Source organism: Macaca fascicularis, chromosome 7 (assembly GCF_037993035.2).
Source record: "Macaca fascicularis isolate 582-1 chromosome 7, T2T-MFA8v1.1".
Lineage (NCBI taxonomy): Eukaryota > Metazoa > Chordata > Mammalia > Primates > Cercopithecidae > Macaca > Macaca fascicularis.
In genome coordinates, this window is record NC_088381.1 from 106923750 (window position 1) to 106938137 (window position 14388).

The 14388-nt window shown below is 42.2% G+C and overlaps 2 protein-coding genes across 4 annotated transcripts in view; one reads left to right on the forward strand and one right to left on the reverse strand.

Annotated features, from left to right (window-relative positions):
- Window positions 1-12885, reverse strand: part of SEC23A (SEC23 homolog A, COPII coat complex component) — an 80510-nt gene extending 67625 nt beyond the window's left edge. For all 3 annotated transcript variants that reach the window (XR_012415739.1, XM_005561130.4, XM_073997259.1), the window contains exons 1-5: window positions 12720-12885; window positions 4721-4962; window positions 2223-2280; window positions 1615-1701; window positions 555-791 (exon numbers count right to left, since the gene is read on the reverse strand). Coding sequence is in view for 2 of the 3 variants with exons in the window: in XM_005561130.4 (XP_005561187.2) it covers window positions 555-791; window positions 1615-1701; window positions 2223-2280; window positions 4721-4941 (603 nt within the window). In the remaining variant the exon portion in view is untranslated. The remainder of the gene's footprint in view (window positions 1-554; window positions 792-1614; window positions 1702-2222; window positions 2281-4720; window positions 4963-12719) is intronic.
- Window positions 12268-13977, forward strand: LOC141407277 (uncharacterized). The gene is made up of 2 exons (XM_073997261.1): window positions 12268-13016; window positions 13207-13977. The coding sequence occupies exons 1-2, from the start codon at window positions 12282-12284 to the stop codon at window positions 13300-13302; spliced, it is 831 nt and encodes a 276-aa protein (XP_073853362.1). The 5' UTR covers window positions 12268-12281; the 3' UTR covers window positions 13303-13977.
- The last annotated feature ends 411 nt before the right edge of the window (window positions 13978-14388 follow it).

Here is a 14388-nt window from a genome sequence, read left to right on the forward strand (position 1 = left end):
CAGGCACCCGCCACCACGCCCGGCTAATTTTTTTGTATTTTTAGTAGCCACGGGGTTTCACCGTGTTAGCCAGGATGGTCTCCATCTCCTGACCTTGTGATCCGCCCGCCTCGGCCTCCCAAAGTGCTGGGATTACAGGCGTGAGCCACTGCACCCAGCCGACTTTGGTCTTTTTGACTAACTCTTTTATAACATGTTCAATAAAAAAGCTGAACTCTTAAGAAAAAAAAAAAGAAACAAGCTAATATTCTGCGGTTGCTCTTCTTAGCCTTCAGCATGACTCTTCATAATCCCTTCAAATCTCTAGTAAAAGACCTTTGGTTTGACTTTAAATTTTAAAGATACAGTTAAAAGTGAAGGGTCTTTAATCTGTATAACAATTTAAGGTACGTGAAAAGAATACTGAGGCCAGCACTGAATTTAAAGCCTTTGTTATAATACCATTATATTAGTTTTTCATAATAAAAATTTGTCCTAGAAACATACAGAAAGCATTTATAAACATCAATAGAGTAATGTTCAGATAGGTGAAAACTACCATTCTTGTTGTTTACCTGCAGTTGTTTGGCTGACAAATCTTTTGTTCCTCTGAAGACATAGCTTTTTGAAATGCCTTCACATCCAAGTTCATGAACCTGAACCATTCTCCCAAAAGTAATAAGTCCAACCAAAGCTGTAGGTGGTAAAAGACTTAATGACATCTGCATGGATTCTTTCAGGGCTTGTAAATCTTCATCTTCCATGCAAGTATCAACCACATAGAGGAATATCAAAGGCATCTGAGGACCACGCTTTTAAAAAATTCACCAAAAAGAAAAAATATATAGTTTAAAGCACAATATACAAGACAGTCAACAGGGAATTAATTGAATAACGGAAACAAAAGTATCTTAGTAAAGCCATTTCAGAAATGAAATAGGTTATTTCTAGTGTCATGGAGAGAGATCTAAGACATATTATCAGGTGAAAAAGTAAGAAGAACATTAGGTATAGTTACACAGAGGGGACTTTCACTTTCCATTTTATTTAACTCATGCATAAGGTTTCATTTGACTCTTATAAAATAATTAGTAAACCTGACTTGAATTTTCAGAGAACTAGAAACTAGCCAGGCTGGACAAATTATTAAATGGTCCAAGTGAATCATAACTGTTTTCTCTAAAACATTCATAAAATATATTACTTCCACACTTAAACATGCAAACAACTATGTTAGGTATTCAGAAAGAGAATAAAAATGATTTCCCTAAGAAGGATCAATGCAAGATTATTTTCATTAATTAGACCTGGGGGATACATTAGCCAACTCCAGCATCATATTGACTAAGTATTTGTTAACTGAATTTCCAACTACAAAGCAAGATTGATACTTTATTGTTTACTGATCTACTCAGTATAGTAAATCACACCACCCTACCCAGTATCTTAGCCACCCATCAAATAACTACAATATAGGAATTACCCTGCTCAAACTGACCTCAACGGTTTACCTTTGAAATGTTCCATCGAATCAATGTGAGAATTAAGCATGATTGCTTCCAAATTATCACAATTTAACAATTATTTCAGTATAAATTTTAAAACTTTCTTAAATATTTGTTCTTATGTTCTTACCAGAACTACATATTCAATGCTAGAAAACTGAGGTAAAAGTTCAGCAGGCTGATTCAGTTCAGATATACCAGCATAACTAGGTGGAAACTACAAATAGAAAAAAAAAACAAAAATGTTTAACAAATTATAGGCTAGAAAGATTAATAAAATTTTAAACTGAAAGCATTTCCTGATCATTTAATTATTTTTAAAAAGGCATTTTCATTAAATGAGAAATAATTATTATCTTTTTTTAAATATGCATTTTTCTACATGACTAATATTTTGGCATTAACATCTGCAATGGATGTTTTATGTTTTTTTTTGAGACGGAGTCTTGCTCTGTCACCCACACTGGAGTGCAGTGGCACGATCTCGGCTCACTGCAAGCTCCGCCTCCCAGGTTCACGCCATTCTCCTGCCTCAGCCTCCCTAGTAGCTGGGACTATAGGCGCCTGCCACCAAGCCTGGCAAACTTTTTTTGTATTTTTAGTAAAGACAGGGTTTCACTGTGTTAGCCAGGAGGGTCTCGATCTCCTGACCTTGTGATCCACCTGCCTTGGCCTCCCAAAGTGCTGGGATTACAGGCGTGAGCCAACGCACCTGGCATGCAATGGATGTTTTCTTACCTGATTCCTTTGGTAACAAAAGTTGCAAGCCCAAAGTTTTGCTCGATAATCCACTTGACTGTTTTAAAAAAAGAAAAGATACATCAGTTCATATTTCAGTTCAATTTTACAAAAATCCAAATTTCAATAAAATTAATTTCTTCCTAAAACATGAACATATTCAAATTGAAAGTAAAAGTAACTCTTAAAAGCCATATAGTTTTAGACACTACCAATATCTAATTCATACTTTTAACATATACAAGTTTATCTAAATGGTGAATATAACTTTTAACATACAGTAAATATTCACTGGGTGCAGTAGCTCGCACCTGTAATGTCAGCACTTTGGGAGGCTGAGGAGGCAGATGGCTTGAGTCCAAGAGTTCAAGACCAGCTTGGGCAATATGGTGAAACCCCATCTTTACAAAAAATACAATCATCCAGGCATGGTGGCGCATGACTGTAGTCCTAGCTACTCAGGAGGCTTAGGTGGGAGGATCATCTGAGCCCAGGTGGTCAAAGATACAGTGAACCAGAATCACAACACTGCACTCCAGTCTAAGTAACAGAGTGAAACCATCTCAAAAATATATATACACACACATATACAGCAATATCAATAAAATTAAAATAATCCTATTTTTTTTCTTCAAGTGACTTAAGTAACATCTACACTCAGACCTAAAAAACATATATTCAGGTCAAAAATATATTTACTGAATGCCTAATAAGTACCAACCATTATTTTAGGTGCTGGTGATACAAGAAAAAGAGAACTGCTCTCATGGAGTTTACATTCTAGAAAAGACAGACAGACAAAAGACAAGCAGATGCACAAACAAGAAAACACGTTTGTTTTTTTTTTTTTGAGACAGGGTCTCGTTCTATTGCCCAGGCTGCAGTACAATGGTAGAATCATAGCTCCCTGCAGCATTGAACTCCTGGCTCAAGTGTTTCTCCCATCTTCAGCCTCCCAAGTAGCTAGGACTACAGGCACATACCACCACACCCAGCATATATACATTAAAAAAAAAAAATACACACACACACACACACACACACACATATATTTTCTTTTTTTTTCCCCTGTAGAAATGGGATCTTGCTTTGCTGCCCAGGCAATCCTCCCACCATGGCCTCCCAAAGCACTGGGATTACAGGCGTGAGCTACTCTGCCCAGCCGAAAATACTTTTACATAGTAATAACAGATTAAACAAAACAAAGCAGAATGTAAGAATGTGTTTAAGAGGGTTGCTTTAAAAAACAGCCTTCTTAAATAGACAACTAAAGTATGACCAGAATGAAAAGGAACCAATCACAAGAAAATCTGGAAACAGAAGAATCCGGGCAGAATGCACAGCTACTATACCAGTGTCGAGGCAGGAATAAGTTTGGTATGTTCAAGAATCAGAAAGAGGGTAACAGGGTTAAGGTATTATGTAGATAACAATAAGGAAAATGGATAATACCAGATGAAGGCAGAAATATATACAGAGGCTAGATCATACAAGGCTTTACAGATCTTGATAAGTGGTTTGGATTTCTCATTCCAAAAATAAGAAGCTACTTCTGGAAGATTTTAATAATCAGATTTTCATTCATAAAACTCTAGCTTCTGGATGGAGAACAGACTGCTGAAAGACAAGAATAGAAACAGGGAGAGCAGGTAGGAGGATATTGAAATTGCCCAGGAAAAAAGATGGTGGTATCTTGAAGCAGGGTATACTACCAGAGATGGAATAAGAGGCTGTAAGAGACAGAATCTGTAACGTTCTAAGGTAGATCACCCAGATTTGCTAGTGGATTGGCTGGGGGAGAGGGAATGGAAAGAGAAGTAAGAGATGATTCCTGAGACTTTGGCCTAAGCAACAGAAGTCACAACATTTTTGGAACATCATGTCACTCAATCATGACACTTTTTTTTTTTTTTTGAGGCGGAGTCTCACTCTGTCGCCCATGCTGGAGTGCAGAGGCATGATCTCAGCTCACTGCAACCTCCACCTCTCAGGTTCAAGCAATTCTCTGTCTCAGCCTCCTGAACAGCTGGGACTACAGGCACATGCCACCACACCCAGCTAAGTTTTGTATTTAGTAGAGACGGGGTTCCACCATATTGGTCAGGCTGGTCTCAAACTCCTGACTTCAGGTGATCCACCACCTCGGCTTCCCAAAATGCTGGGATTACAGGCATGAGATACCATGCCCAGCCAATTATGACTTATCTAAAACACAAGATGGGTTGATACATATCCAGCACTACTATTCAGAAGACACTGATGGAATCTAACAGTTTTTATAGTGACACTCTTACATTTGGTCTCTTTATATTATCAACTCACTACAACTAGAATGATCCCAAAATTTTACAGCTCTCTGGATTTTTCTGACTGTCCTAATTTGAAAAAATTACTATGAACAAAAACAAAGGGATTTTTATAAAAATATGCAAAAAAAAAAAAAACCCTGCATTTTAAAATCTCATTGCCACATTAGTTTCTCTATATATTTTACTTACCATAAAGGATTCAAAACTGCACGGCAAGTGGTCCTACTACACAGAACAGGCTCATATTGAATAGGTGGTAAGTCAGGTCTCTCTTTCAGTGGTGTAAACAGGGCTGCCACAGGAACAACCATTCTTGTAGCTTCCAGTCGACTTGATGGCCAAACATTCCAACTAAATCGGACTCCATCTCGTTCTTCATTTTGTTGAATGAATTCCAAATAGGTTGTCATTGTGGAGTTTGATTCTTATTTCTGTATCGAAATTTTAAAATATTTTAAAATCCAGGATCCTCTTAAGAAGTTTCAAAGTAAGTATGTTTTCCCCCTATTCAGCAATATTAACACATTAGAAATCAGGACTGGCTGGGCACGGTGACTCACACTTGTAATCCCAGCACTTTGGGAGGCCGAGACTGGTGGATCACCTGAGGTCGGGAGTTGGAGACCAGCATGACCAACAAGAAGAAACCCCATCTCTACTAAAAATACAAAATTAGCCAGGCATGGTGGCGTATGCCTGTAATCCCAGCTACTCGGGAGGCTGAGGCAGGAGAATCTCTTGAATCCTGGAGGCAGAGTTTGTGGTGAGCCGAGATTGTGCCATTGCACTCCAGCCTGGGCAACAAAAGCAAAACTCCATCTCAAAAAAAAAAAAAAAAAAATCAGGACAAAATGAAAATATTTATCTTGGAAAAAAATTAGCAAGCAACTCGTAACAAAATAATTAATGGCTCTACCCAATGACCAATGTCCATAAGGCCCAATAAGAGGTATTTAACACTTTCCTATTCACTCTGAAAGGTGATGGCAAAAAATAGTGTCTTATTTCTTTAAGGGTATATAGGAAAGAAATGCAAAAATGGGGGGAAACCTAGATCCTATGTTTTCCATATCAATTTTGAAAGTTACATGAATTCATATAAACAGATTTCAAAATTATAAAGTTCTAAAACTCACACGGTTTCTATCTAAAAAATAACAAGTTTCCACTAAACTTTATAGAAGAGAATGTTTAATAGTATATAACAAAGGCCGGGTGTGGTGGCTCACACCTGTAATCACAGCACTTTGGGAGGCCGAGGCAGGTGGATCACGAGGTCAGGAGATCGAGACCATCCTGGCTAACACGGTGAAACCCCATCTCTACTAAAAATACAAAAATATTAGCCGGGCATGGTGACGGGTACCTGTAGTCCCAGCTACTCAGGAGGCTGAGGGAGGAGAATGGCGTGAACCCGGAAGGCAGAGCTTGCAGTGAGCCGAGATCGCGCCACTGCACTCCAGCCTGGGCGACAGAGTGAGACTCTGTCTCAAAAAAAAAAAAAAAAAAAAAAAAAAAACAGAAAAAAACAAAACAAAAAAACAAGCAGGAGATACCTCTACAGAATAAAAAAAAAAAAGTATATAACAAAAAGATTTTCCTAAAACTGGGCACTTCTGCTTTGGACAGGTAATATTCTTATTGTGCAAGTACAGACTATTTGTGACACAATAAATAAAATGCTTGATAAGTGCTGTTCCCCCAATTCCCCCAATTATATATCATTTAGACTCCTCTGCAGAAACTTACTTCAGAATATTTTGAACATTCCAAATTATGACAGCATTTTAAACTCCAATTTGAGATACAAAATTTCAATATAATAATTTAAGTTTACTAACCAGGGGAAGAGGATGCACTCTGGGAAGGGTCCAGTATCAAAAGACAGCTCCATTTTTACTGTCTAAATGCCTAGATAGGATGCCAGCTTTCCTACATAGGCAACAGCTCTATATCATGCTCTCAAACTGCAACAGTGGTTAGTCATGGAAGGAAGCTGAAGAATTTAAAGGTGTGGGATGACAAAAGACATTCAAGTGTTATGTAGCAGACATGAAGGAGGTCAAGTTGAAAGAAGTGAACTGTGAACCTAGGGTGCCTGGAAAACCCAACATGGATGTTTAAAGTTGCTAAGAACAATAGTGGGACGAGAAACTGATTCTAAAATTTAAGTGAAGAAAGAAGAGATATTATTTAGGGGGAAAAAGCTAGATATAACAATTTTAATTTTAGAAAATCTTTCAAATAAATTTTGATAAAACAAATGATAGAAATTGAAGCTTAACAAATCTAAGCATTCCAAGCAGTTAAGAACTTTCTCTTCTTTAAACAAGAAAACAAAAATTAAAGAAAACACTGTATTTCCTCCAATCGTGCCAGAATCTTGGAGACAGCTAGAAAATCTTACGCTAATCAAAAAAGATTGTGGATTTTTCAAAGGCACATAAAGGGTAAAGAGAAATCCCAAGACTAAACTTGTTTAGAAAAGACTATTTTGGGCCGGGCGCGGTGGCTCAAGCCTGTAATCCCAGCGCTGAGGTGGTTGGATCACATGAGATCAAGAGTTCAAGACCAGCCTGGTCAACATGGCAAAACCCCGTCTCTACTAAAAATACAAAAAAAAAATTAGCTGGGCACGGTGGCATGCACCTGTAATCCCAGCTACTCAGGAGGCTGAGGAGGAGAATTGCTTGAACTGGGGAGGAAGAGGTTGCGGTGAGCCAAGATCACACCACTGCACTCCAGCTTGGGCGACACAGCAAGACTCCATCTCAAAAAAAAAAAAACTATTTTGAAGGTAAATATAGAAGACAGCTTTGAGAAGGGTGGTATGAGCTTTCAAGGAAAAGTGTTGAAAGATAATGATAAAACAAAGGCGTGGGGTATTCTGAGGAGAGTTAGAAGATGTCAAACCCCACTGTAACACAGGTGGCAATAAAGAAAAAACAACCAGGATGTGGAGGTGAGGGGGGAATTAGAAATCCAGTTTTTAGCAACAGCTTCCACAGTACTGATGTGAATATAAGTTCTAAGACTATGCAAACCTCTTCCACATTTATTATACACAACGTAAGGCAAATAAAATTGTGTTTACTACTTAATTGCTCCTATAATTTAAGATGCATGTATACACCTACTATGTACTCACAAAAATTAAAAATAAAAAATAAAAAATTTTAAGGCCAGGCACAGTGGCTCACACCTGTAATCCTAGCACTCTGGGAGGCTGAGGCCGGCGGATCGCTTGAGGTAGCAGTTCAAGACCAGCCTGGCCAACATGGTGAAACCCCATCTCTACTAAAAATACAAAAATTAGCTGAGCTGGCGGTGGGTACCTATAATACCAGCTACTCAGGAGGCTAAGGCAGGAGAATCACTTGAACCCAGGAGGTGGAAGTTGCAATGAGCAGAAATCGTGCTCTAGCCTGGGCGACAAAGTGAGACTCCTTCTCAAATAAAAAAAAAAATTAATAAAATAAAATGAAATCAGAACAGGGATGACTACATTTGACAAAATAAGTCATAAGAAATCTAGTGTAGTTAAGAAAAAATAAAAATTCTAATGTGTCATAACAAAATAATAAAATGCATCTAAAACACATCTGCAAAAGGCATTAAAATAGCTAAAACACAAAACAAAAAGTGTTTTGAATGACTATTTTCTCAATTCTCTCAAGGCTAGTACTTACGTATTATACAGATATTTTCTCAAAACTGTATGAAGTAAACCTATCACTTTATATAAAACAACTGATAGTATATTTTGCCAATGATAAAAATTTGAGCTTTCAAGCAAATATTAAATTTTTGGGTTTTTTTTTTTTTTTTTTTTGAAACGGAGTCTCACTCTGTTGCCAGGATGGAGTGCGGTGGGGCAATCTCAGCTCCCTGCAACCTCTGCCTCTGCCTCCCAGGTTGAAGCAATTCCCCTGCCTCAGCCTCCCGAGTAGCTGGGACTACAGGCGCGTGCCACCACAACCAGCTAATTTTTTGTATTTTCAGTAGAGACGGGGTTTCACCATGTTGGCTGGGATAGTCTCCATCATCTGACCTCGTGATCTGCCTGCCTCGGCCTCCCAAAGTGCTGGCCCTACCGCTCCCCGTCATTAAATTGTTTTAAAACTTGTGCCTGCTACCATAAGCTTGACAAGTTCCTAATATGTAAAGATTTTTCTGATGAGCTCAGTGTTGGTATTAATCTAATTTGTTTGATAGTATATAACGAAATGTATTAACATTTAGAAGATATACATTACTCAGTGAAGCAACATCTTCCAAACGGTCAGTTTGTGATGCTAAAATATCATGCAAGAGTAGATGATCCATTTAAAGTGCAGAGTAGGCCAATGAGTTTGAAGGTAACAAAGTTCAAAAAGTTCACTCCTAAGCTTTCAGATTCCACACTGCAATTAACCTTTTTTTTTTTTTTTTTTTCTTGAGACGGAGTCTCGCTCTGTCACCCAGACTGGAGTGTAGTGGCGCAATCTCGGCTCACTGCAAGCTCCGCCTCCTGGGTTCACGCCATTCTCCTGCCTCAGCCTCCCAAGTAGCTGGTACTACAGACACCCGCCATCACGCCCAGCTAACTTTTTTTGTTTTTGTTTGTTTGTTTGTTTTGTTTTTGAGACGGAGTCTCACTCTGTTGCCCAGGCTGGAGTGCAGTGGCCGGATCTCAGACCACTGCAAGCTCCGCCTCCCGGGTTTACGCCATTCTCCTGCCTCAGCCTCCCGAGTAGCTGGGACTACAGGCGCCCGCCACCTCGCCCGGCTAGTTTTTGTATTTTGTAGTAGAGACGGGGTTTCACCATGTTAGCCAGGATGGTCTCGATCTCCTGACCTTGTGATCCGCCCGTGTCAGCCTCCCAAAGTGCTGGGATTACAGGCGTGAGCCACCGCGCCCAGCCTTAACCTTTTAATTTCTTAATTAATCCTTCATACAATTCAACCAAAACAATGTATCACAATGAACTGCAGAAACAGATGTGAAAACCCACCTGTCCTCTGTTTAGCCTTTTTTTTTTTTTCTCTTTGGATACTCAATAATGTTTAAGTTAGGGGTTCTGAAAACAACTGCCTTAGGACCATGAGGAAACCACACTACGAAAGGTTCCAGGAGTCTTAGCAGGAAGACATTCACACACAGACAATAGCCAGGTTTAACTTTCAACTGGTTAACAGGCTGGATTGTATCTCTACATCCTTACTTCTTAAGACATACTAAGTATCACCTTAGTGAAATTTGGGCACAGCTCCCCTTCTCTTCTTCACATTTTTTCCTCTCAATCTCCCTGCTCTAAAATCAATTTGCTTGCTAAATCACATCTATTATACTTCTTACATTCCCACGTTCCAGCAGTAGTTTGAAAAAAGTCCTGTTTCTTAATTGGTCCAATTACTTGGCTATGCACAACACTTCCCTGACTTCCCTCACCTTTCCATTGTAGTAGTCATGCAATCTTAAAATCACGAATTCAAGGACAAAGTTTGCTAGGCTTAGTCCCATGTCCAACAATGGCATATCTGAAATAAAGTCCTTTTACAAGCCAACTTTTCTTTTATTTTCTTTTCTTTTCTTCTTTTGAGACAGAGTTTTGCTCTTGTTGCCCAGGCTGGAGTGCAATGGCACGATCTCGGCTCACCGCAAACTCCACCTCCTGGTTTCAAGCAATTCTCCTGCCTCAGCCTCCTGAGTAGCTGGGATTACAGGCGTGAGCCACCACACGCGGCTAATTTTTGTATTTTTAGTAGAGATGGGGTTTCTCCACGTTGGTCATGCTGGTCTCGAACTCCCGACCTCAGGTGATCCACCCGCTTCCGCCTCCCAAAGTACTGGGATTACAGGTGTGAGCCACCGGGCCCAGCCACAAGCTAGCTTTTCATAAAATGATATTATTTGATAAGCACTCTCTCCCCTAATACTAACAGGTTTGCATAAAAGTATTAAACCAAAGAAATATTATTCCACACACTATATTAGAATGCAGACTTAGCATACTAGCATACTAGTCTCTTTTATTTTTGAGATGGAGTCTCACTCTACCACCCAGGTTGGAGTGCGGTGGCGCCATTTCGGCTCACGGCAACCTCCACCTCCCGGGTTCAGGCGATTCTCCCGCCTCATCCTCCCGAGTAGCTGGGATTACAGGTGCGAGCTACTATGCCCGGCTAATTTTTCTATTTTTAATAGGGATGGGGTTTCACCTTGTTGGCTAGGCTGGTCTTGAACTCCTGACCTCAGGTGATCCTCCCGCCTCGGCCTCCCAAAGTGCTGGGATTACAGGCATAAACCGCTGCGCCCAGCCACTAGTCTTTTTTTTTTTTTTTAGGTGATACAAAACACAAAAGACTATTCTAAAGAAATGTCCGATTTCAGTACAATATACTTTAGTTACATAATTTTATCATAATAGAGCTAAAAGCTAAGAAGCAAACCATTATGTCACTTTAACCTAGTATATCAAATATGTGCCCAAGTAGTATTTTAAAAGACTTCCCTGGCCAGGCGCAGTGGCTCACGCCTGTAATCCCAGCACTTTCGGAGGCCGAGGCGGGTGGATCAGGAGGTCATGAAATCGAGACCAGCATGGCCAATATGGTTAAACTCCGTCTCTACTAAAAAATACAAAAATTAGCCAGGCGTGGTGGCGGGCGCCTATTAGTCCCAGCTACTAGGGAGGCTGAGGCAGGAGAACAGCTTGAACCTGGGAGGCGGAGCTTGCAGTGAGCTGAGATCCTTCAACTGCACTCCAGCCTGGGTGACAGGGAGAGACTCCATCTCAAACAAACAAACCAAAAAGACTTTCCCTATGATAGTTTCTAATATTCTAATTTAAGCTCTTTTATTCATACCTAATTGAAAATTTACTTGCCAAGTAAATTTGAGTTCCTTCCAATTAGATGTATTTGTTAGTAGCCAATTAAATTTGTCTCCTACTTTTCACTTGTAAAATCCTCAATGAACTGTCTTCTTATGATCTTGGACAATTTAACCTCTCTGAATCCTCTGTTTTTCTCATCAGCAAGATAAGAGACTTGGACTAGAAAACCACAAGATCCCATCTAACTCTAAAATTCTGTAAATCAGGCCCGGCGTGGTGGCTCACACTTGTAATCTCAGCACTTTGGGAGGCCGAGATGAACGGATCACGAGGTCAGGAGATCGAGATCATCCTGGCTAACACAGTGAAACCCTGTCTCTACTAAAAATACAAAAAAAGCCAGGCGTGGTGGCAGGCGCCTGCAGTCCCAGCTACTCGGGAGGCTGAGAAAGGAGAATGGCATGAACCCGGGAAGGTGGAGGTTGCAGTGAGCCGAGATCACGCCACTTCTGAAATGATGTTCATTCACTACCAGAGGAGGAAAAGAAGGAAAACTTAACATGCACTTATATTTTAATCTAAAACCTTTTTAAATCAAGTTAATTTGGCTAGTTATCCATGGCTTTGGAGGGTAGAGGTTAAAGGAGTTCACGTGAAAACGAGAATTCCACATACCCCCTCCAGTGATTGATGTAGATTTACTATTACTTTCCTCAGGTAGTACCTTTACCACCAAATCGGGAAACACTACTTGCCTTAGAAAGAAAGCCCAATGGGATAGGATTGGTCCTGCTGGAAAACTCAACTCTTTGTAATCAAAACCTAAGGCATTATCTTTACCTAGCTCTTTTCCCCTTTAACTTCCAAGGCTGAATTACGGGTGACGTAGTTAATTGGGTTCAAAGTCTAGGACACTCCAGATCTGGCAAGGAATGAAACAGAAAGTCCAAGGGCCCAGAGGCGATGATGGGCTTGGGTGGAGGTGGGTGGCCCAGGAGGTGGAGGTGGGTGGCCCAGGAGGTGGGGGTGGGTGGCCCAGGAGGTGGGGGTGGGTGCTGGGCGAGATGCTCCAACCACCGTTTTCCACACGACTCCCATCTTTCCACCGAATCCTGGGGAGCAAGAGGAGGAGCCCGGGCCCCCGGCCCCGGCAGAGCCAAGTGGGTGAGAGGGTGGCAAGCTCACCGCTCAACGCTCCCCGCGCCGGACTGGGCCTCAGACTCCGGCACACCTCGCGGGCCCGAGGGCACCGAGAGGGCAGAGCCGGGACCACCCCAGGAACCCAGCCGCCAGCCCGCCGCCGCCAGCCCGCCCCCGCTTTCCGCTGCGCACCTGAGGTCCCCCAGGAGCGGAGACGAGGCGGCCCTTACCTCACTGTCCCCCTGCCGGACCCGTCGCAGCCTCCGCTTTGCAAAATCAGTCCTCTCCGCCCAGGAGGAGCAGTCCGTGGCACCGCAATCAGGGCTGGCGCCACCCCGCCCCGGGCCTCACCGAAGACCTCCGCCCGGCCAACATGGCTGGCGCCGCCTCTGCCACGTCAAGAGGAGGGGACGGGGCGTGAGGGCAGGAAGGGGGCAGGAAGGGGCGGGCGCAGAGTTACCCGGGCGGGCCACCGTCCCCTGAGCTTAATAACCGGAGGATTTGAGAAAGGCGCGCGGCGGGCGAAGGTACCGAGAGGGAAGAAGGGAGGAGAGGTAGCGGGGACCGAGCCAGAGGGGCGGAAGAACCCGGACAACCCAGGCAGCCGGGCGGCCGAGGGGCGTGGGACCGGGCACAGCGGGACCGGGAAAGGGAGCGGCGCCGGGGGAGCTCCTTCACCCCGCTCCGCAGAGCCACAGCGTATCCCACTACCTGCAGGTCGCGGAAGGAGTGGAGCACTGGTGCCACTCGGACACCTTAACTTACGGAGAGAAATGGAGACGGCCTCCAGGACATCTTAAGGACCCTGGTTGATTCGGAGAATCACAAATAATCTCTGAAAAAAGAGAGTTCATTCTTTCACTTAGTGCAACAAATATTTACTGAACACTTACTATGTGCCAGACACGATTGAGATGCTGGTGATATGATGCAGGCAAGGTAGGCCCAGATCCCTGGCCCGAAAGATTTCACGTACTATTTATGTATTCTAGTCAGCGTGTCTTTTCCTCCTACATTGCCTCTACCACCTCTACTCTGTTTCCCCCCACCCCCAACACATACACACAGTACAATATTTGGCTGATTCATCTTGATATATTCAATGTTTTTCTTTCCAAGAAAAAAGTTGAACAAAATGAGAAAGCAACAGACTGGTGAGACGTAAGAGCTTGGTGGTCCCAGACAACACCATCCTTCAGTGAGAGGAATGGAATTAAGTGCCCATGGAATTAATTGCATATATGACAACACCTAAAATCCTGCAAAGTTTAGCCATATCCACATTTTATGGAATGGAAAAAAAGATCAAGTCCCTGTCCTTCAAAGCTCGTATTCATGATAAATAAGACAGCAGCACCAGGCTAGGCTCAGTGGCTCACGCCTATAATCCCAACACTGGGAGGCAGAGGCAGGCGGATCACAAGGTCAGGAGTTCGAGACCATCCTGGCCAACATAGTGAAACCCCATCTTTACTAAAAATACAAAAATGAGATGGGTGTGGTGGCACGCTCCTGTAGTCCCAGCTACAGGCCAGCTACAGGCAGTGGCAGGAGAAATGCTGAGGCAGGAGACATGCTTGAACCTGGGAGGCGGAGCTTGCAGTGAGCCAAGACCATGCCATTGCACTCCAGCCTGGGTGACAGAGTGAGACTCCATCTCAAAAAAAAAAAAAAAAGATAGCAGCACCAAACATATATTTCCCTTTCTATAATGTGTGTATTAAAGTTGTTTTGGAAGGTGGAAGAGGATGAGTTTGCTTGTCAAATTGTAATACAATCCTAAAGAGGGCAATGGGAATCGAGAGCTAAAAATTAGTGTAGGCTTCCAAATAAAGTAGGTTCAGGGTGCTACCTTAATGAAGATTCTTGACAGCACACCAGGTGAACAGCAGGGGTAAT